Genomic DNA, 21,955 nt, shown 5'->3' on the forward strand with positions numbered 1-21,955 from the left:
TACATGGTATAAGTTATGTGTCTAGTCTAAGTAATATATTCACTAAATATTTAGCTTGTGGAATGACTCCCAAAGCTGAGTTTTGCCAAGTGTTAAAAGGTTAACACTGCTCATGACAGTGTGATTCTATACTCAGTCTTTAATATGTAAAAAAAAATAAATAATGTATATACTTGCACTAAAATGCTTCTCAGGGCAAGCATGCCCATGTGTTGGGTGGTTGGTTTTTTTTTGTACATAGAAAAACGTTTGAAAGTCTACCTTACTGGCTTTTGGAGCTGGAGGTCCTGGTGGACACCAAATTGAATGTGCCCTTGCCACATATAAGGTTAGTGATATCCTGGGCTACACCAGGAGGAGTGTTGCCAGCAGGTGGAGGGAGGCAGTCCTTCCCCTTTACTGGTGAGGCCTCACCCGAGTGCTGTGTCCAGTTCTGGGCTCCTCAGTACTCGGAGAGAGATGTGGAATCACTTCCTGGAGGGAGTCCAGTGAAGGGCCATGAAGACGATTAGGGGGCTGGAGCAGCTCTCCCGTGGGGTGAGGCTGAGAGTGCAGGGCCTGTTCAGCCTTGGGAAGAGAAGGCTCAGAGGAATCTCATCACTGTATATAAATACCTGAAGGCAAGGTGGACAGAGGATGGAGCCAGGCTTGTGTCACCGGGCACTGAAAGAGCCAGAGGCATTGGGCACCAACTGGAACACAAGAGGTTCCTTCTGAACACAAGGAAATGCATGTTGTAACTGTGAGGGTGACCAAGCACTGGCACAGGTTGCCCAGAAAGCCGGCAGAGTCTTTTTCCTTGGAGATATTCAAAAGCCATCTTGACGTGGTTCTGGACAACTCACTCCAGCTAGCCCTGCTTAAGCAGGGAGGTCCCTTCCACCTTTAACCATCCTGTGAGTGCAGAATGAAGCCTCTAGAATACAGGACTACAAACCAGAGTCCTGCTTCTTGTCATCCTAGCTACTGCCATCCTTCAGCAGCTTTTTGCTACAGAAGAGCAAGGCAGCAAGTGGTGAAAAGGAAAGGAACTTTAAGCCTGACTCCTGTCACCTGACAGCTGTAACAACTGAAAATTACAGATACTGCTTTTTCCAAGCCTTTTAACTTCTTACAAGCAACTTTAAGTCACCTATGTTCCTCCTCAATTTAAAGGCTAGGGGAGGTCCCTCTCAGCTCTCTCCATACCTTTCCCTGATTTTCACATTATTTGCATCTTTAGTAATGGGCAGCTTCCTAGGCAATGGTGTGTCCTTTCAGAGCCTGCATTCTGCCTGCAGGAGGGATGGTTCCTTGCAGTCCCCAATCAAGAGACTTTCAGTCAGCACAATAGGTGAAGAGCTCAGTGCAGTAATAAACCAAATTCTGACTTTAGAACCCGTCTTTAAAACTCTCCAAGAAAGCAGGTAGCATCCATGTAGATACTTACAGGAAGTTTCCTGAAGGGTAGCAAAACTGTAACCGTGGTAAAGGAGTGATTAATGGATACCAGCCATCACCACCCACTGTCAAGGTTACCTAGGTCATCTAGGGTCACACAGGAAAGCAAGTCCACAACTATTACATTAGTTAAGTTAAATAAATGGGGTGCAAATTGCTGTTAAAATGCTTCTAGTTCCTTAACAAATCCAGTGACTAGAGCAGTGCTTGGACTGGCAAAGTGAGGCTTGCAGCAGTGTTCTGAATGAAGAGGAAGAAGAATGGACAGCATTGGCTCCACACCCAATTATTACCATAGTAGCAGACACCTTAATTGAAAGAACGAAAAAACCCTGTATTGAAAAATCCACCTATCAGCAAATTCAATGTATTAGGTCACTATAACCACTGACATTTAAGTTAAAGTGAATAAAACTGTCTCCTGAGGAAATAAATATTCCCCTCTTCTCGTGCAGCCTCTTAACAGTCCATCTGTCCTATTAAAAAAAGTGCAAATACAACCAATTACTGAAAAGCGGTAGCACTTGGACTGCTTGTATGCTTCTCATTCCATTACCCATTACTACTGAGGACCGGTTGTAGAAAGATCTTCGAAAATTTGAACTGATTAATCTCTATGCACAAGAGACTCCTAGGAATAATAGATAAAAACCATGATTTATTACGCTGTACAAAACTAGATTCAGAACAAGCAAGTGCAGAATATAGTACATTACATATTTGTTAAATTTCATTGACAAACCCAGAACTTCCCTAATTTTTCCTTTACCTGCCTAAGCCAAACAATTAATTTTGTTCTCCAGAATAGAAGAAAATAGCTTCCTGGAAAATTTATCATCTGATTACCTTGACAGAAGGTGCTTCAGCTCAGATCGACTTTCAGGGTTTCCCATAACTTGTAAAGACTTGTCAGGTTAGAACCTCGGTTGGTAATCTCCTGCCACTGTACCAGTCTGGAAACAAGCAACTCCATTCTCATTACATTTCAATAATGTAGTCTTCTTAGAAGATTAATTGATCCAGTTGTATGTGTAGACATACCAAACTATAAATGTAAACTGTAGCTACCATCAAAAAAAAAAGCGCACTTCCCAGTAGCCCCAGATTTGTCTCTTGAGTTATCAGGAATGTGCCAAGATAGATTATATATTTAAAGAAGTCCTTAAGAAAAATATTTTTGCATAATGTATGTACCAAGATCGGTTGATTTCATTCATTCATAGTTTCAACAACAGGTAAAGCCACAGCTATATTTATTTACTAGCTCACAATGATTAATGCCACCTTGGTAACTGATGTATTAAGAGTCCAAGAGAATATTGGCCTGTTCTTTCTAATAGTGCAAATTATATGGAGATGTTTTGAAAATAGTGGCTTAAAGAAAGGATTAAAACAAGAAAAAAGCCCCTCCTTTGGTCTCAGTAAGAGTAGTTTAACTCTCCCCAAATTTTCACAACTCCCCCACATAATTTTAACCAACTATTAAGGCGTCAAAAGAATGGATTTAAAGTTGAGATTAAAATGGTCTGTCTTGGACTTGAAAAAAGCCCACTGCAGATTTCCTGACAAAGAAAGATGTCTCCCCCTCAGCTCTTCTCTGCACAAAAACAAGACACCAAATAAACCTGACTGATAGTCTCACCCATCTTATTTTTTTTAAGCTACAACAAAACATTACACTTAAATATATTGCACACATGGCATAGTATATCCTGCCTGACTCTTCACAAAAATGGCCACAAACACAGAACAGCTACCGAACATTTCAAAATTTGAAGAGATCTATGAAATGCTGAGGAGATACTGGCATGAGACAGGTGTTCGGATCACTGGCTGTGCAGGGGTGTCCTGTATCCTGCAAAATGAAGGAGAAAAAAAAAGTTAAGTTCTCTTTCCATACCCACAATCTCCCTTCACCCCCAATTAAAACAAACAAACGGCAAAAATTCACATATGGGCACATGGAACTACTTCCACTGTAAACAAACTGATAGGAACTTGCTCTTTTTATTTTCTTTAACTGTTTCAGACTAAGCTGTTAAAAAAAGCCTTTCCAGTTTGACTGTGGTAGCTTCAGGTTTTGGAAAAAACCCAACCCCTCCTACCAAAAGCAGAACCTGAATCAGAGCTCTTAAAAAGTTTCATAATCCTTATCCATTATTTTTTGATAAATGTATGAACCTAAACTATTTGTTTAATTAAACTCTGAAATCAACTATTACTTCAGGGTAGAAAATTAACTTCTTGCTTTCAAAGTGAAGCACAGCACACACTTCCTCCCCAAAAAAACCTTTTTTGACTTGTTTGAAGTCTCGGTCATAAGAGGTTTTCTGCCTTGCTTGTTTTCCTTTTTCCCCCCAACGTTTTTTTCTCCTCTTTCACTTCTACCTTTTCTCCACCTGAAAGCATTGCCTTACAACAGAAGTTAGCACCCAGGCAAGTTAGGAATGTAGAAGATGGACAGGAAAGGCTTTGTCATTACAAATTCACTAAGCCTGTAGTGTTTTCTATAGGATTATTGCAGGAAGTTGAACTCAGCACAATTATCCAATTATTTAAGATTCAAATTCCTCTTCAAATGAAAAGTTCAGTTGTGCACCTTATTAGAACCCTCTAAAGGAAGGAAATGCTAGAGGTGTAATGAGAAGAAGGTCCCCGACAGTTCAGTGGACAGGTTAAACACATTTATCAATAATATTAAAGCTCAGAAACTGTCCTCCTCAGGTTTTAAGGGGCTTCCCCTCCCTTTTCCATCAGTGTTGGTGAATTTACCATGTGGGGCAAGAAAACCAGAGTAAATATATGATAAGTAGATCACAGACCACTGCAAACTTCATTTCCTACGGAAATGAAAGAAATGAAGACACGTGCAATTCAGTACATAGAAGGAAAGAACCTGTAAATAATTTTTTCTTCTCACCTGGAAACTGAAATAAGGGAAGTGCTGGCAAAGATGCCACATTCCCATCCAAAGTCTTTGCTACACCAGTGCACTTAGGTGAAACACATTCTAAGTCCTACTCAGCTTTTCCAATAAAAATATCTATAGATATATTATCTGTATTTTTCCATTAAGTCTATAGATGACAACATGAAAATATTATGTATATCACCTCCTCATCCTCTCACTTTTTTTTAAATAATTCCTTTAACATCACCCAAGAACCAGTTGTCACATTCATGACAAAGGGAAAAACGCCAAAAAAGAGAAGACAAATAGATTAGTCCCTGGGTAGAAGGCCTTGTTTTGGGAAGCTGCAGATAAAAAAGAACAGAAGACTAAACCTGTAAGCATTAAACCTAACACCTTCATCTTCAGATGACATCTGCAAGGAAGAGATACACCACAGCAGAAAACACTCTTAAAGGGAGTTGCTAATGAACTATCATCTCCACCCATTGCCATGTCAATGTTCTGTCGTTACTTCCCTAGCTTCCACAAAACACACCATCAGAATTAGGATTCTGGAAAAGAAGCTAGAGTTTATCCTCTTTTAGTGCCTATTTATACTCCTAAATATTTCAGACTGAATTTGTAACATGATATCTGCTTTGTTCGTTCTGCACATCATCATAAAAATGCTTTTGAAAGCTCTGCTCAGTCAGGAATTACAGGTCCAATAAGACTCAGTAAGATCAGTTCTTGGGGTTTTAAGTTATTAAAAACAACAGTAGAAACAGATGTTTTAAAAATTTTTAATTAAAAACAAACCCAGCAATTTTACAGTGGGGAAAAAAGTGATGAGGACTGAAAAGGAAGAATCATAACTTTCCTGTAATTATGAGTATTCCTCCTTCGAAGAAAAATGTATTTCCCTTGAAACTGTATTTAATAATAATTTAAATTGTACTTATTTTCAATGTACCTACTTAAAGCTAAAACAGAATTCTTTTGAATTAACAAGAAAATTCACCACGTTTACTGGCAATTGTAGTTGTTCTCCTCCTCAAATTTTATCGTAACTGGACATTAAGAAGCACCCATAACAACTCTAGAGCCACAGTCCTTTTCTGTGTAGTTATTTCCACCATTATTTTATTCGGAAAGCAATGGTATAATTGCCTCCTTCCACTCTCCCAAGTCACAGTGCAGACTATTTTGGGAACTTCTTTTCAGAGAGACTCCTTCATAGAACTATGTATGACTACAGCATTCCAAGTGGAGTAAAATCAAGTTTAGTACTTTTGCGGTACAGAAAGTTATCTGAGGTTCACGTTACTCTTTTCAGATTTAAGTACTTAGTTAAATACAGCAGGGACTGCAAAAACAGTTTATAACAATGAATGCAGAAAACTCATTTCTTAGCAAAATCTAGCTGATCTCACTGGCACCATGCACCTATGGTTCCTAGTTTAAATGTCGTTAACAGGGAGTATGTCAATAGTAAAATAGAAATCTGATGAGAAGCTGAGATGGAAAGTCATCACTACCTTATCCAATAGAAAAATAGGAAAAAAAGTATTCTTGTTGCTAAACTCTTGTGGGGAAACAAAATGAAAACAAAGAGTATCAAACAATTAGAAATGAACATGTTATTCACTTTGACATTACAGAACAGTAAGCACTGAAAACAGATGAGACACACAAGAAATACCTTGAGTAACAAAGCAAGGTGGTAGTCCTTTCAGATCGTGAAGAAGGAAGCAGGAAGAAGAGCCATAAAGTAAAAGAAGCAGAGTTAAGGTTTATTGAGGCTAAGGTTCATACGCCATTTAGAAAAATAGTCTTATTCTTGTGGCAGATCACAAGCAGCTGAAGAACCCAGCACAAGCCCCAGAACAACTAAAAGCAAGTGTGAAGCATACCACTTATGCAAAACAATTACACTATTTTACATGAAGCCCTGGATGTTGAAAGAAGAAAAGGTATTTCAGCTTCTCTGACCATCTCTAGGATAACTGAAATGTGCTACTGAGTGAGCTAAGAAAATAAGAGCTGCCCCCAACTGCAAGGTTGCCTAGTGGAACAGAAGAAACAGTATACACAAAAAGCATTCACAGAGGCATCAGTTAATAATTAGTTTGCCATTACTTTTACACTACTAAAATTATGTATTTTTCTCACTTTCATCACGGACCAAGAAGTCACTTCTCAAAGATAGTAATTCAATATGAAGTGTTTCTGATAATCATTCCCTGTAACACTGAAGAGTACAAGATGCTCCATTACATCACTTCCTACAATGAATTTGGGAGTCTCCTCCTTGTATTTAACATTACTATGGTCACAGGTTTTAAACAAATACAAGAATGCAAGGGCTGCTTCCTGAAAAGTTCTTGAAAGGACACAAAATGCAGGACTTAAAGAATTTTCTGTGTGCATACCTCTCACATTGCCAGTAATTACATTCTATTATCAATTCCATAAAGTGATGAAAATTCTGCTCATCAGTAGCTAGGCCTGTGCTTTGTGGCTGCTTCAGAACCTCGCTGCTTCGGTTCTTAGAAACTCTTAACTCTCAGCACAAATTTACCCACAACTAGTTTCTACAATTGATTTGCATCAAGGGTGTCCCTTAACTTAAATAATTTCCCAAAGTAGTCTAAAGTTTATTCATCCCTTCTCTGTCTGCGAGAAGAATTTATGGAGAGCAGTCACATTCCTTATTAGCTTTAACACAGCTAAGTTAAAAGAAATTAAGCTCTGCTAGTCTTCATGCCCTGTTCACTTAATTACTTTTCCCTCTGCAACTATTTCAATGTTTTGCTCTGTTCTTAAGTGATGGGAGAACAAAAAAAAAAAAAAAAAAAAAAAAGTGAAATACCAAGAACTGTTCACTTTGCCTGAAGTTCTTCTGAATGCCCTTGAAAGCTAAAGCTGCCCAATTTTTGAAGTGTACCGTTAAAAGAAGAAACTAAATTTTTACATATTATAAACTGAAGGACCCAGTGCTTTCATTTGTTTCAAAACTCAAACATTTGCTACTTTTCCTCTGTAAAGTAACTGTAATTTCTCTTTTAAAGTTTTTGGTGTTTGGTTTATGGGTTTTTGTACTATACACCCAATGGAATTAGGTAGAGTAAAAGCTTCAGTTGAGAACAAAAATTTGTACATTACAGATACAATTATATGTCAACCACTCATATACATATTTAATCTAATAATCTGGCTAATCAAGTATGATACTGAAGCTTGAATAAATTGTGAAAGCCTGATAAAAACAAAATCATCCTCAAAGATAGAACATGCTTCATGGTAAACATCAAAATCAATGTAAAATGCATTCTGAATGAAATATTTTCACCTTTCGCAGAATTTTTCTAGAACTAATAAAGTACCTCCTGTCTCACAGCCCCCCCACTTTGCTTCTCATATCCCTTTAGAAAGCTTAGGAGAGGATAGAGATACAAGTACTTGAAGAAGCAGAACTGTTTTTTCCCCCCACATAACTCAGTGACTAGCACTACTATATTCACATTGACCTGTAAACAGAGGACTGTTTTTCAGACCAATGGTGAACCTCTTTGTGTCCCTGCCAATAAGATGCTGATTGTGCAGAAATCAATTTGTTTAACAATGTATTTCACAGATTCACAGAATGGTTGGGGTTGGAAAGCACCTCTGGAAATCACTTAGTCCAACCCCCTGCTAAAGCAGGTTGCACAGGATCGTGTTCAGATGAGTTTTGAATGCCTCCAGAGAAGGAGACCCCACAGCCTCTCTGGGCAGCCTCTTCCAGTGCTCTGGCACCCACAAAGGAAAGAAGTTCTTCCTCATATTCAGATGGAACTTCTTGTGTTACAGTTTCTGCCTGTGGCCCCCCATCTAGTTGCTGGGCACCACTGAAAAGAGCCCGGCCCCATCCTCTTGACACTTTCACACATTAGTAAGATCTGCTCTCCTAGTCTGCTCTTCTCTATGCTAAACAGGCCCAGCTTTCTCAGCTCTTCCTCGTAAAAGAGATGCTCCAGTCCCCTCATCTTCATAGCCCTCTGCTGGACCCTCTCCAGTAGCTCTCTGGCTCTCTTGAATTGCTCTTAGTCATTCTCGACACAAGTTCTTCAGCAATTGCCCAAGCTTTTCACAGCAGAAGCCAATTCCGACTACCTGCTTTCCTACTATTAATTTAGCAAAACATATTAATACCTGGAAAGGCACCTGTGATATCAGGAACATTCAACTTCAAGGTAACATCAACATGCTACTTCTATGAAAGCTAGCTTATCCTGTTAAGCAGCCTAATTTTAAAACAAAAAAAGCAACTCCTCTTCAATCACAGAAAGATGACACAAGAGCAACTCATTTTTGTGAATTAGAATGTAAGTGTTTTCCAAGATTTCTGAAACGTTTCTTGCTCTGATGTCCACTTAGCATTACCCATATTTAGTCTTTGAGCTGCAAAATTAAAGAAGTCTCACTAACTAGAAGGCTAGATTATGGTGCAACACAAAGTAAAAGCAGGAATATGTGTTTACACACAAGTTAAACATGAAAATGCCCTACAGAAATTAAAACCATTCTAAGACAGAACATGCTTCATGGTAAACATCAAAATCAATGTAAAATGCATTCTGAATGAAGTTTAAAACATTCCTCCAAGCTTCACAGGGGACAGAAGCAAGACTATAAAAATACAGTTTTACACTAATGTGGTAGGAATACTACAGTAATAAATTCTCATTAGTGATAAATTGATTGCCATGCCATCATTAGAAAAGGGATGTCATAAAATGCCTAACTTCCCACAAGTTCCTAAAACTTCACATAAGAGTAAATAGATACAAGATGACACAGTGCAACTCTTTCCACATGACACTTTTCCTTGCAATTCTAAGTACTGAGGTTATCAGCCAACAAGAGGCAAGAATGCCAGATAAAGAATTACTTTGGAATTTAATACTGTTTTAATATCTATAAAACTTCTAGAAGGGTTAAATATTAGTTGTCTAATCACATTTTACATAAGTTTACATGAGAAATCTGACAAGATGATCACCTGTAGCTGTTTGAACTTATTTCTGATTATCTATTTTAAAGCTCTTACCTTCCAAAACAGAATACTGCAGTGTCGACAGAAATGCAAGGTATCCCCGTACTGTTCCTTTATTGGGTAGTATTTCTGAAGCGCAAAGTACATCAGCTTCCAGTCAATGTGACCTTTCTCTGATGGAATCAAATGCCTACAAAACTAGACATAAAATTAAAGCTTTAAAATTGTTAAAGAACTAGTCAAATCAGGTAAAGGACTGGGAAGTGGGGGGAAGGTAGTTAAACTGAAGTTTTGTAACTGGAATTCTTTGAAGTCAATAATCTGACATCACATGTCTATGCAAAGCAGCGAGAGAGATCTAGCCACAAAAAAATGGAAGGTAAACCACTAAAAATAGAAGGGTGCACCTTTGCCAAGTAGGCCATACACAGCCAATCTAATTCTACTGTCTTGAAATGATTCTAATTATAGTCAAGAACCATGTAACAGAAACAATGACGCTGTAAGTGATTACTTTTATACCTTATAAAAACACACTCAGGAATGAGATTTTTTCTTAAATTACTGTGCATTTCAAATGGTGGTTGTTAAGACAGTAAGTATAGATTTGAGTAATTCTTTTTCTTTCATTTTAAAAGTATACATATGATTATTTTTCTCATTTACTTATCTTTCTAGAAGGATAGCATTAATCAGTGATTTATGTACTTCTTGAGGACATAATCTGCAAATAAAGATTAGCTGATGCACAATGGCTATTTCTCCACAGCTTAATGCACAGCCAAGGTTTATTAAGTATGTATTTGTAAAAGGCTTCTGTTCTGCTCAGTGTGGATCAATGCCAATACATTAAGGGCTCTCTTCATTGACAGCTCCTAAATGAAGAGAACAGCCCTGCCTGCCTTCAGCTATACTTCACTTAGTTTCATAATAGCTTCCCCGTGTAGAGTTCTCATTCTTTCCAAAAGCGCTCTTCAGACTTCAAATATGTTTTTGTGGGCATTTCAATGGTTCAACAAATACACTGCAGAGGACAGGAAAACCAACCCAATATGATTCTGTAGCTTATTAAGGTAGCACACTTTTAAACAGAGAAAGCAGAATTTGATAGTGGAAAACAAAGTAATTAGATTTCTATCATTAATAACCTAGTAAGAAATTAATTGTGAACAATTAGTATACAGTGTTTCTAATGCATTCCAAGTGTCCTTTATAAGGCACAAGGCTAGCCAACTCTACCAAAATGCTTAAGTCACCTTTTTCCCAGCATTACCTTTGTATAACAGCTTCCTCTCCAACCAGTTTTGTCACTGTTCAATAGAGCTTACCTCACCTAGCCTCAAAATCCACCCAACTGCTACATTAAGCTTAAATTTACCCTTAAAACCTCACCTTGCATTCTTCAGAGCTGCTGCCGTAGGAGGGTTTTTCAGTTTGCCTTTGGCTGTCTATATTCTCCATAAAGTTCTTTCTAAAGCCTTTCATCTCACCAAAATTTTTTATCTGGGGCAACTGCACATGAGTTAATTAATCTTCACTTCTACCTTTCCTGTTATAATAGTACTTAATCTGGTAGTTGCAAACCAAACAGTACCACTTCAATCTCTCAGATTTAAGAATGCAGATTTTTACTTTCTCCAGTCTGGAATGTACTAGGTTTTTAAAGTTCTTCCTCCAGCTCTGATGAGGTAACTTCTATTTTCATAGCTTTATTTTCACCTAGTCTGATACTATCCCAGCATACATTACTTGTCAGAAAATGACAACAGTTCTGAAGGCATTCCTAGATTGCTTTAATACCTTTTATGAGAAAGGCACAGAAAATTAATTTCTCTTTTGTTCTTAGTTTCAAAATTTGAGTAATTTGTTCTGTTCTTTTTTGCAAAACCCCAATTTTGGTTCTACCAGACATGCACATAGCCCAAAAGTTTGAACAATGTGTCCGCTTACCTTGGTTAATAAAAGAAGTTCTACTTCAGGTACTAAAATTAGAAACACCTTAGAGGTATCCTCTACTGCACTTGTTGGGGACTGTGTAGTTTTTAAAAAAATTATCTTACAGTAGACATTTTTTAAAATAATGCAAGGACACAGTCTGATAATTATCTCAAACTCACAGGCATGCTGAATACAATTTTTAGTATGAACCAAGGCCCCAAAAAGACATTTTCACTATTACCACACACTTGCATTTTTACCTCAAAAAGGGTGAGTTCACACTCCTTTATTAGTATACCATATCACAAAGATAAGGGCCACATTTATGCAAATTACAGAGTATTACCTGCTTTTCTGCAAAATGATACTGGCAGAGTTTTTTCCACAACTGTCTGTCTTCACTAAGCATGTACAAAGTTGGGGTCACTTGACCCAGAGTAATAATGTCCCAGCCATCAGAGAACCTGTATAAGATGTTGTTCAGCATATGGAGAGGGAGATCGCTAAGCGTAAGACCATTGTTGACTTGCTGGAAACAAAACAAAAAACAAACAAACAAACAAAGAGTTGAAGACTTTTTAACTACAAAATCCTGACAGCACAAGGTACAAATAAGATTCTTACTTTAGAGGTATCTCTTGTCTTAGTTTAGTTTGTACAGAACGATTGAGTAATATCTACGGTTAATTCTGTGATACTTTGATTACTTGGCTACCATTATTCTTTAACTGCTGCTGTTGAAAACAATGTATACAGGTACAGAAAAAGCTAGAGACTGTAGCTTTACAACTTAAACATTTCCTACTGTTAAAATAAACACATCCTAATTCTTTACTTAAATTTCAAATAATTTTAAAACAATTCTGTTCTCAGAAAACAGTTCAAGAGTATAGTTTTAAAACTATGATATATTCAATTCCATCTTTGAGAGAAGTGTTCTAAAACTCTACTATAATAAAATTATAAACCAGTTATTTATAATAACTAATTATAATAAATTATTTTTTATTGAGAAACAGAGCACATGTCAATTTCCCTTAAGTCAACTAGAGGACAGAATACAAGACTGAAGAGCAGAAATACATAATGAAAATATGAAAAAGGCAGAGACAGAATAGATGTTAATTTCTGATGTCTGGAGATAGTTCCCCTCATATATAAATGAGGAATTCTGCAAGGGATGACAGACCAGAGCACCGAGAAAGCTTGAACTGAGAGCATACACCTCTGCTGAACTTTAACAGGGTAACCTACAGCACAACTCCTACATGACTCAACCTGGAGCTATACTGTCAGATGGCACAAAGCCCAACGCGCCTGGAGGCAACGTCCCAGCTGGTGAAGGAGGGAGTGTGGGTAGTAGCTGCTGGCCCTACCTAAGCTGAGCTGCCTAGTCGCAAGGTGCTGGCAGCACAGCAGCTATACTCTAGAGGCTCTCACTTGTATCAGTTTATTTCACAACCATTCATCTCACAATCTTTCCATAGTGTCATCTGTTATAAACATCTCTGAGATTATCGTGCTGTTCTGGAATATGTGAGCACTACAGACTCAAAATTTCTTATCAGTTATCTCAACCAAAGTAAACCAGCTCAGATTGAAGAGTCACACTGGAAAGAAACAAATGCAGCAACTGCGGTGTCTCAAAACTGTCTATGCTATGGCTGCTTGGCATATGAAAACAGCTGAGACTGGGCTCTCAACTTCTCCTTTCTATTCCAAAATTAGCTGTTCTATTCAGACAGCCAGCACACGCAGCAAGAATTTCAAGATTTCATAGGTGAAAGCAAACAGATGAAACAGTTGTGTGTCTACACTGTGAGCAAGTATCTTGCAGCATTTCTTCCTCCAGGAGTAATGCAGACAGGCTAAAAAAATTGCCTGCTTATCAAAGTTTTCACTATAAAAACTTGGAACAGTGCATACCACATGCTTTGAATGAAGTTACACGATTAGAATCCAGATGCTGAAGTCATTATCCTTTTTTCACAAACAGCAATTGTGCTAATGAATACAGCTGTAAAATTGCTACTTGAATATTTTATTTCTGTTTTATTGATCCACCTCTAAAATTCCTTTTAGATTTTTTTTTACCCCCCCGTAGCGGAACATTTACTTTGGAATTAAAAATTGGTATTTTCTCCATCTCTATTTAACAATCTAGAGACACACATTTTGAAATTTATTTGTGTGAGAAAAACAATTAAATCTATACAGCTTTACCACAAACCAGCAAAAGAGGCAATGTAGCAGCCCTCATTACAAAAGAGCTATTAAAATGTTAGAAAATTAAGTTGATTCCATTTAATTAATTTCAAATTACTTCTGTAAAAACAAACAGCTAAAACTGTTCACTTATAAATCATAAACCAAAGTTCAATATAGTTCCCCTCCCCCATTACTTTTTAGCATGACTTAATAACATACCTTGTTCATCTGAAGGTTTTTTAGTTGTTGTTGCCATAGAAGGATGGTTTCTAATCGACAAATCCAAATATTGATGTTCCCTACCAACACAGATTTTCCTACTCCCCTAATCAGTATACAGAGAGTAGAACTCAGATCCTGTAGAAGATCTTTGATTAATCGTGGATTATATTGGTCTTCCATGACTGGAAAACAAAGCAAACCAAATACAATTTTGGTTAACTCAGTTAACCAAGCTAATAAAGTTAGCTTCAGCTAATCAACACTTTTTTAGATTAAGTAATTAAAATTCAACTGTGTGTGTGCAACTAGCTGCCTGATTTCCACCACCATATTCATTAATACTGTTCCATAAGTGCAAGATCAAGAATTCACAACTTCACAGGCAAATTTGATGTAGCACTTCATGCTATGCGTTTAATAAACTTAATGTGAACAACTAGTTATAAATCCATTTTCTTCTGTTCAGATCTGATAGTATTACACCTCCATTTGTTGTTTCTGTGGTTACCAGAAAGTTTTTCTCACTATTTTTTTTTAAATAAACAATAAGGAAAAGCAGTTATGTACTTTAAATCTCAGTACCTCACGCAAACTGAAAAACAAATGTTACTAATCTAAAAGCTTTCACATTTCATAAAGAGTGTAATTTAATACTGGACAACAGTTTCTGAACAGAATCTAACTCTCATTTAACTTCACCAATCTGTTTCAACAGAAATGATTCAATAATCAAGAGAAAACAACTTATTGCAGTTGTGGAATGGGAAGTATCAAACTTTTCACTAATTAAATATGCTATATTGCTTTGTCTCACAACTTAAAAACTATAATAAAGCCAACAAAAAGAAACTAAAATCAACTGATAGCTTAGTCACAGCAATTCAATCTGAATAAGGTAATTAAAAAACCTTAGGTCTTACCCTTCCGCACAATTTTGTCCAAAATGTTAAAGTAGTTCTTTTGCGCTGCACCACTCAGTGAAGTTAACTGGGATTTTGCAATTAACTGCAAAAGCTAGGACAAAGAATTAAAACTCAGAATGACAGAAGTAAAGGACGGTTTCGAATACACACTTTCAGTAGCTACATTCATCTACAACAGCTCAGAGCCCTGAAATTTTGTGAAAGCTTAACTACAGAGTTCAGAAAACAAAGACAAATGCAGAAAGCTTTAGGTATTCCCACTGGCATCCCATGAACAACTCACAAAGAGATGCACATTTTCAAAATACCATACAAATACTATATCTCTGTGATGCAGCTTATAAAGACAATGTGCCTGTGCTCTAATGTAAAAACGGAGGGAGGTTCACAAATAGAAATGTGGTCTTCGATGCGGCTGGGTCCTGAACCCTCTGAAAAATTCGGTGGCCAGGAACATCACTATGAACTGATACCAACTACCAGATCTCCAATTCCTGAGTTAAAGTGTCATACTGGTCAAACTGAAGTGTGATGGACTCAGTGCACTACCTTCTGCTCACGGAGAGGAATGCTGTATTTTACCTAAACTGAGGGGAAAAATTCTCTATTACTCCCACATTCAAGGCCCTGGCAGAAGAAACCACAGTAATATAATAATGAGCTGTATATATACTGTATTAGTAACGTTCCCTTAACTATATAGTAAGGATCTCCTAGCTGTCCAAACATTTCCCTGGAACCACTGTGAACAGAAGAGTGGTGAGAACAGAGGGAATGGCCTAGGAGAAAACAACCAGAACAGCTTAAGTTCTTGCTGCACATGAATGTCAAGCTATGGCTACTAGAGGCAGCCCTTGCTCCATTCTGACGCCTTGGCTTTTACATTTTAGATTCAGTTTTGTAGCTGATAAGGCCCATTGCCTCTTCAACAAAAAATGGTCTCTTAGTACGAATTAAGAGAGACTTCAATGTTATGACAGTATCACAATGTTTAGAAGTATGGCACTGAGCTTTACAATTGTTATTCATAATGCTGAGTTCAAAACAAGTGTTCTCAATAAATCAGAAAGGGAAAGCAAGGGGCAGAAACCAGCATCCCCCTACAGTGCTGAAAACATAAACCAGCAGAGCTGTGCTTTGTAGGACAGCATCAACTATTAGCAGAGAGAGTGAACAAATACTAAGCCTGCCAAAAATTATTTTGTATCTTCATTTCTAAAATACTGATTTGACACTACACTCAACATTAATTTTCCTTTGGAGGATGAGTGAATACACCTGTTCTCTCCCTGATTTAATAATGTTCCTTCTGGCTTCTCTGCATGATCCCTGACAAAACATTATGTGCTATGAAAGGAGGAAATAAGTCTCCTGATGTATTTTAATACAAGTAATTATTTATACAGTTTTTGAGACTAGATATCAGGACCTCCTTCTTGGTGTTTTCAAAGCCTTTTAGTTTGATTAATAATTTAGCGCACACCTATAAGTTTCTGGCAGTTTGCCACAAGTATGTACATTTCTCTTGATTAATTGAAAAAAAACCCATTCAGTTATGTCACTCAGACTAAAGATCAAATCAAGGAATCTTTATTAAAATCATCCAAGTGGAATTTGTTTCTAATTTCAGTGAAGGTTAATATGCAAGTATTAAGACAATTTTAGCAGATCCACAAGTACAACAATCTGACACAAGTTCAGTCTTACCAATATGTGTAGCCATGGCTTATGTTGTCTACTAGAGATAACTTGGAATGGATCAACTGTTTATTCAAATGGAAACATTTTGAAAAAAGACCATCTGTATCAAACTCAATGTATCAGACACAACAGCTAAAAAGGTACCATTATACTACAGCACAAAGTTACAGGAAAACAGCTGAACCTACCTCCTCCCTCCACTGCCCACCCTAAAGAAGTCCTGAGCAGACATCTACATCAACTTTTAATAATGACTGGGAGGTTTTTAGTTACTTGGAGAATCAATCCGGATCATCTTGGTGGTCTGAGAACAACAAAGAGCTATCTAGAAGGGCTAGGTATTTAAAAAAAGCCTTCTTGATTCCTATTTTGCCATCTCAAATACAACAAGCAGAACAACACAACTGAAAGTAATCATCATTTTGGTCATGTGTAACTGGGAATAATTCTTTGAGGAGAAGAAACAGGAACTGTTGCACTGCATTAAATGAGTTCTACACAAAACATCTCCACCATTAGAAACTTCAAGGAAGTAAGAACTTGTATAAAGCTGACAGGGATGGGATGACCCGCTTCTTACATTAGGTCTCAGTTGCAGACTGGCTTAAGAACTGATAGAGCAGATGAAACATCCTATTTAAAAACCTGTTGCAACTTCACCTTACTGACATCCACACAGATGTTTTGTTAGATACAACACCACAAATGTTTCTCAAGTCAAGTTCTACAGCTACAGAATGAGCAGCAGCTGATATTCATATGGATCACATTTATTAGCTGCTCAGTAACTTTAAGGTCTTAGATGTACAGTTTCCGTACCTGTTGATAAGTCAGTTTGCCTCCATCACCTCTGAGGAACTGATGCAAAGATATAAATAGATTTTTATAACTGTAAAGCAATTTAAAGTTTTTAAAATTTTAAATACATTCTCAAATGTTAAAAGGATTTTGGAAGTCTTCCTGCTATTTTAAAATCTACCCTAACTTCTTAGGGTCTACCATTACTTTAGTAATGGTTTGGATCAGAAAGCAAAGTTTCTGAATTTTAAAATATTGCTCTTTTCTCAACAATCTTAAGCCTGGCTAACTAACCAGCCATTTTATATTCTTTGGCAAACAGAAGAGAAACTGGTTAACACACTTATGTTAGACTCTGCACTTTGTTCCGATCAACTGTTTTGAGCAACTCAGCTTAGGCACTGCAGCATCTAAAAATAATGTAAAATTCTAGTTCTGGATTCATTCTACCTGTTTATTATTCAAGTGAGACACTTGAAGATGACACCATTTATAAGACAGATCACCTTTTTTGGGTGCTTTTTTTTTCTTCCTGCTGTTTAAGTATGAAAAGTCTTGGGACAGATCAAGGTTCTTGTTTCTGCTCCCAAAACCACATTAAAAAGCAATGTTCTAAATCAAAATGCATACATATACCAAAAAATCTACAATGAGACTAAAACAGGCAAGTACCACAACTGCTAGCCTCGAAGCAAATCCTTTTTCCTCTGTTTCCTTTGTTCCAACATCTCTTGTTTTCTGGAAACATAATACACTGTCTCAGCTTCGCAAGGATGGGTAGAATATATCTTTTCTCCAAATACCCCATGGTCTAGTGCAGGGGTCTTCAAACTACGGCCCGTGGGCCAGATACAGCCCCCCAGGGTCCTCAATCTGGCCCTTGGTATTTACAGACCCCCCTGCACCCCCCGCCCGACGGGGGTTGGGGGGGAAACCAAGCAGCCGCAGATGACTGCCTGCCACTTCATCTGCGCGCCGGCCCCTGGTTAAAAAGTTTGAGGACCCCTGCTCTAGTGGAAAGAGGTTTCTCCTGGTACATAATTCTGATTTGTGCCTTTTCAAGTTCTGGATGCACTCCAACCACTACATTACTTGTGAACAGCCTCACCATCAAGCCAAACTCTGGTCCTGATACACTTCACGTTTTGAGCTTCTCTAGGAGTTGAAACATGCATTTTACTACCTCCAGTTAGATGACAAAAAAACTTGGGGCTAGAAAAAGATCAGTATTTCCCAGAACAGGTACTTCCAAGTGGGGAGCTGGTTAGGCACCGAGGAAGTTCAGGCTGCAGTCTCAAGTTTTAAGGAATGTTAACAAAGTTAAATGCATATATATCTTGCTGTAGATTAAAAAAAACAAAACACAAGTGCGCATTGAATCATAGGACTCTTAAGAATCTGAAAAAGAAACAAATTGAAGAATATTTGCACATCAAATATTCTTCTGAAAACTGCTATTTTAAGCGCATGTAAGATGTAGTAAAGCATATTTAAGATGCATTATACTTTGCTATTTTTGGTTGTATAGGAATTATTCTGCCTTTAAAGAAAAAGTTCACTACCCAGGCTGATGAACAACAACTGAAACTACCATCAGTGTTTCCCTGTAAACACACAGCATACTGGCCAACACCATCCTCCTCAAGCTATAGGCTTTCAGAGGGCAATAATGAGTTCTCACCAAAGAAAAATTACTCAGTTTAAAAGTTGCTTCACGCAGTATAAATTACATATGAACAGGTTATTTATACAGTCACAAATCATCAGCTGTTCAGTGCAAAAGTATTTCTTTTGTACACACAGGCACATAGTCAAATGCATTTTTAAAATACACATATAAAATAAAGAGCTTACTTTGACCACATAATTGAACCTTCTGATGTCCTGAATTGCACTTGAAAAGTCTAAGCGGTTAAAAGCTTCTCCCAAAGTGCAATAGCCATGTCTCTGAGAAGAAGAATAAATACATTTTAAATGGGAAGAAACAACAAAGAAAATTGAGGAAAATATTCAGAAAAACACTCTGCCATGCAACTGATGCTTATGTATACCATGCTCCCTTGAAATACAATGTATCTGAAATGAAGACTTATGTAATTTCTTCTAGAACAAATGAATCCAGATAGGCTATTTGTAACTAACTGGTAGATAGGCAATATTACTTAACAGCAAGGCCTTTAAATTCATACTAATCATGCAATCTGTAATCACTGGTATTTGGGTGTCCTAGGAATATACTCCACTATTGCATGGCCACAATGCTGGCAGTCTCTCATGGCTATCACACTCCCCATTTGCCTCAGCACAAAGTAGAGCTTGTTTGTACAGCGCTCCGAGCTTACAACTATAAGCATTAACTGAGAGTTTATGTTCACATTTGAGGGTAGGAACACAGCTACTTCCTGGGACTGGAAGAACAAATAACCTCAACATGTAGAATTTATTTGCTGTGTACTATAAGTTTAGGTACAATTTTTCTTAAGCACCTGCACATGTTTTGTTTTTGTTTTTATTTTCAGTGCTCTCCCATAGCATATTTCATGTGTTTCTTATCAAGACATTCCTACTCTTGTCTTTTTGCCCTAAAATTCAGTATCCCACTTAGGAAAATAAGTATCCTAGCTGCAAGACAGCCATTTTGAAACCAAGTAAGGTTACAAACTGTGAGAAAAATTAGAATCTCTATTTAGATTACTGTAAATTGTTGTTCTGAACTTTTTGGTTCAGGTATGCTTATTCCTTCTTTTTTCATTCTGCTACTTCACTTTTAACTTCTTATACTAAGCTTTTGAATTTATACAAGAAATTACTTGAAAAGATTGGTGATTAATTCTATCCATCCCTGGTTTTGTTTTATTTTTTAAAAACAGAAGTGAATTGTCAATTATTAGACAAGAGCAGTCACAAGAATAACCTAATTTGTGCACCAAAATACTTTGTCCTCTCTCTGAATGGATAAGAAACCCAAGCAAATAATCACATACCACTAGTACACCAACTTCTGCACAAGTAGGGGAAAAAAATAATCCCAACATACAGGTTATGAATAACAGCAATGAGTGATTTTAACCAGTTTGTGTTTTGGCCTGAACGTAGTTTGAAAACTTAAATTAACAACCTTATAATTCACAACACCATAGTGACTGGTGACAGTCTGTCATTGCCCCTTCCTTCTTAGCCTAAATTTGAGTTGGTACAAAGGGAAAGGCATGCTCAAGACTTCTGCAGACCAATGTAAGTAACTACATCTATCACAGATGAAGATAAAACTGGGAAACAGGGCTATTGCTCTGGTGAAAGGCTTTGTAATACCCTTCAAATGGAGAAGGGCAGCCTCCAGGTCACTGGCCTGCAAGGTGAAGTCTTCCAGTGCCTCTTCTATGTAAGCTCTCTCCACACCACTGTGCTCTTCCTGAGTACAAAGCTCGTTATGGTCTGTCTCAGCTCCAAAATGCAAAGCCAACTTTGCCTGCATGGCTACAATCACCACACTCACCTTCTTGCCTCTCTCCTGGCTGACATTACTGTGTGGATGAAAGACATCCATATCTGTGTCCAAGTTCCACCCACCCCAGATAACCATAGGAATCAACACAGAACTGGAACTCAAACTTGAAGACTGTTTATCTCTACATACAATGGATGTATTTTAACTCCTGGCTTTCCAAGAGGTCATTCCAAGATCTTTCATGTTCCCTTTATAATTGACTGATACAGCTTGTATCCCAAACTGACAGCATCTAGACTTTGTGAAGTCTGAAACTGAAGTTTTATTTATATTCAAACTTACACAAAAATTCAAAAACATCAGGCAGCTGCCTGCAAACACCTTCTTTGGAGATGTGACCCTGGTTTTGCAAATACTTTTGATTTTAGTTCAAAGGCACGCACAGTACAGATAGACACAGACGGGCTTGGAGAAGTAGCAGACAACTGTATGTCCATCCTTGCAAGTTCCCACATCTCTACCACATTGACCCACATGAAAGTCACTTTATTAGCTGTCTTTGCCTCACCACATGCAGGTATACTATGTTGACAATGAAGAAAGAGTTGAACATAATCCCTAAGACCACACAGCACAAATGTATTATTTCAATATACTATTTGTTGATTAAAAAGCAGAAAGATTGTAGGAATTGACCCACAGTATGCAGGACTTACTTCCCTGGTGCTTTCTTTATGAACATAAATCCATTTTTCACGATAAAAACCTAAAATAAAAATATAAGCATTTTTAGGCTTCAACTTTAGGTAATGCCTTCTAGAAAGAAAATGAAGAAAACATCATCCTCAATAAAACATTTCATAATATAGGAGAGCTGGTAGAAGAGTTTTAACAAAGGAAGTTTATAAAGGCTGAAAAGGATGACTACAAATTTGCACAAGTTAGGTACTTTAAAAAAATATAGGAAAAGTTAAGTAGTTTTCTAAATCAAACACAAGAGTTGTCACACAATCGGCAGATGTTGCACAACTTTTGTCAACTGTGTACCAACAACAGTTAATTTCTCCTACAAAACCTCTGATTTTTTTTTAATCTAACAGGCTCCTTCCCACTTAACACAGAAAAGTACAGAAAACAAGCTATCTTTTTGTTCCTGACCACTCTACCCCTCTAATTTGTCTTCTGTAAATGTGCCTGCTGCACATCCACTTTGTTCAACTAGTTGCAGAATAGTGCAACGAACTCAATTATACAAGATAAATAAAGGCAACTAGGCAGATCTTCAGCTTTCAGAAATTTAGTATATTGTCAAACGAAAGCATGCTCTTACGTACAGCCACTTGAAT

General features: G+C 37.4%; 1 protein-coding gene across 4 annotated transcripts in view; it reads right to left on the bottom strand.

Moving 5' to 3' along the window:
- Positions 1–2,078: 2,078 nt before the first annotated feature.
- FBXO25 (F-box protein 25) overlaps positions 2,079–21,955 on the bottom strand; it is a 30,302-nt gene continuing 10,425 nt past the window's right edge. For 2 of the 4 annotated variants that reach the window (XM_040597816.1, XM_040597818.1), the window contains 8 exons: positions 21,326–21,375; positions 19,016–19,108; positions 14,660–14,753; positions 13,737–13,921; positions 11,656–11,838; positions 9,426–9,569; positions 6,036–6,062; positions 2,079–3,295 (listed from right to left, as the gene is read on the bottom strand). In XM_040597816.1, the coding sequence (XP_040453750.1) occupies positions 3,206–3,295; positions 6,036–6,062; positions 9,426–9,569; positions 11,656–11,838; positions 13,737–13,921; positions 14,660–14,753; positions 19,016–19,108; positions 21,326–21,375 (866 nt within the window). In that variant the 3' untranslated portion in view covers positions 2,079–3,205. The remainder of the gene's footprint in view (positions 3,296–6,035; positions 6,063–9,425; positions 9,570–11,655; positions 11,839–13,736; positions 13,922–14,659; positions 14,754–19,015; positions 19,109–21,325; positions 21,376–21,955) is intronic. The other 2 variants (XM_040597817.1, XM_040597819.1) reach the window with 2 other exon arrangements.

This window comes from Falco naumanni, chromosome 6, assembly GCF_017639655.2.
Source record: "Falco naumanni isolate bFalNau1 chromosome 6, bFalNau1.pat, whole genome shotgun sequence".
Taxonomy (NCBI): Eukaryota; Metazoa; Chordata; class Aves; order Falconiformes; family Falconidae; genus Falco; species Falco naumanni.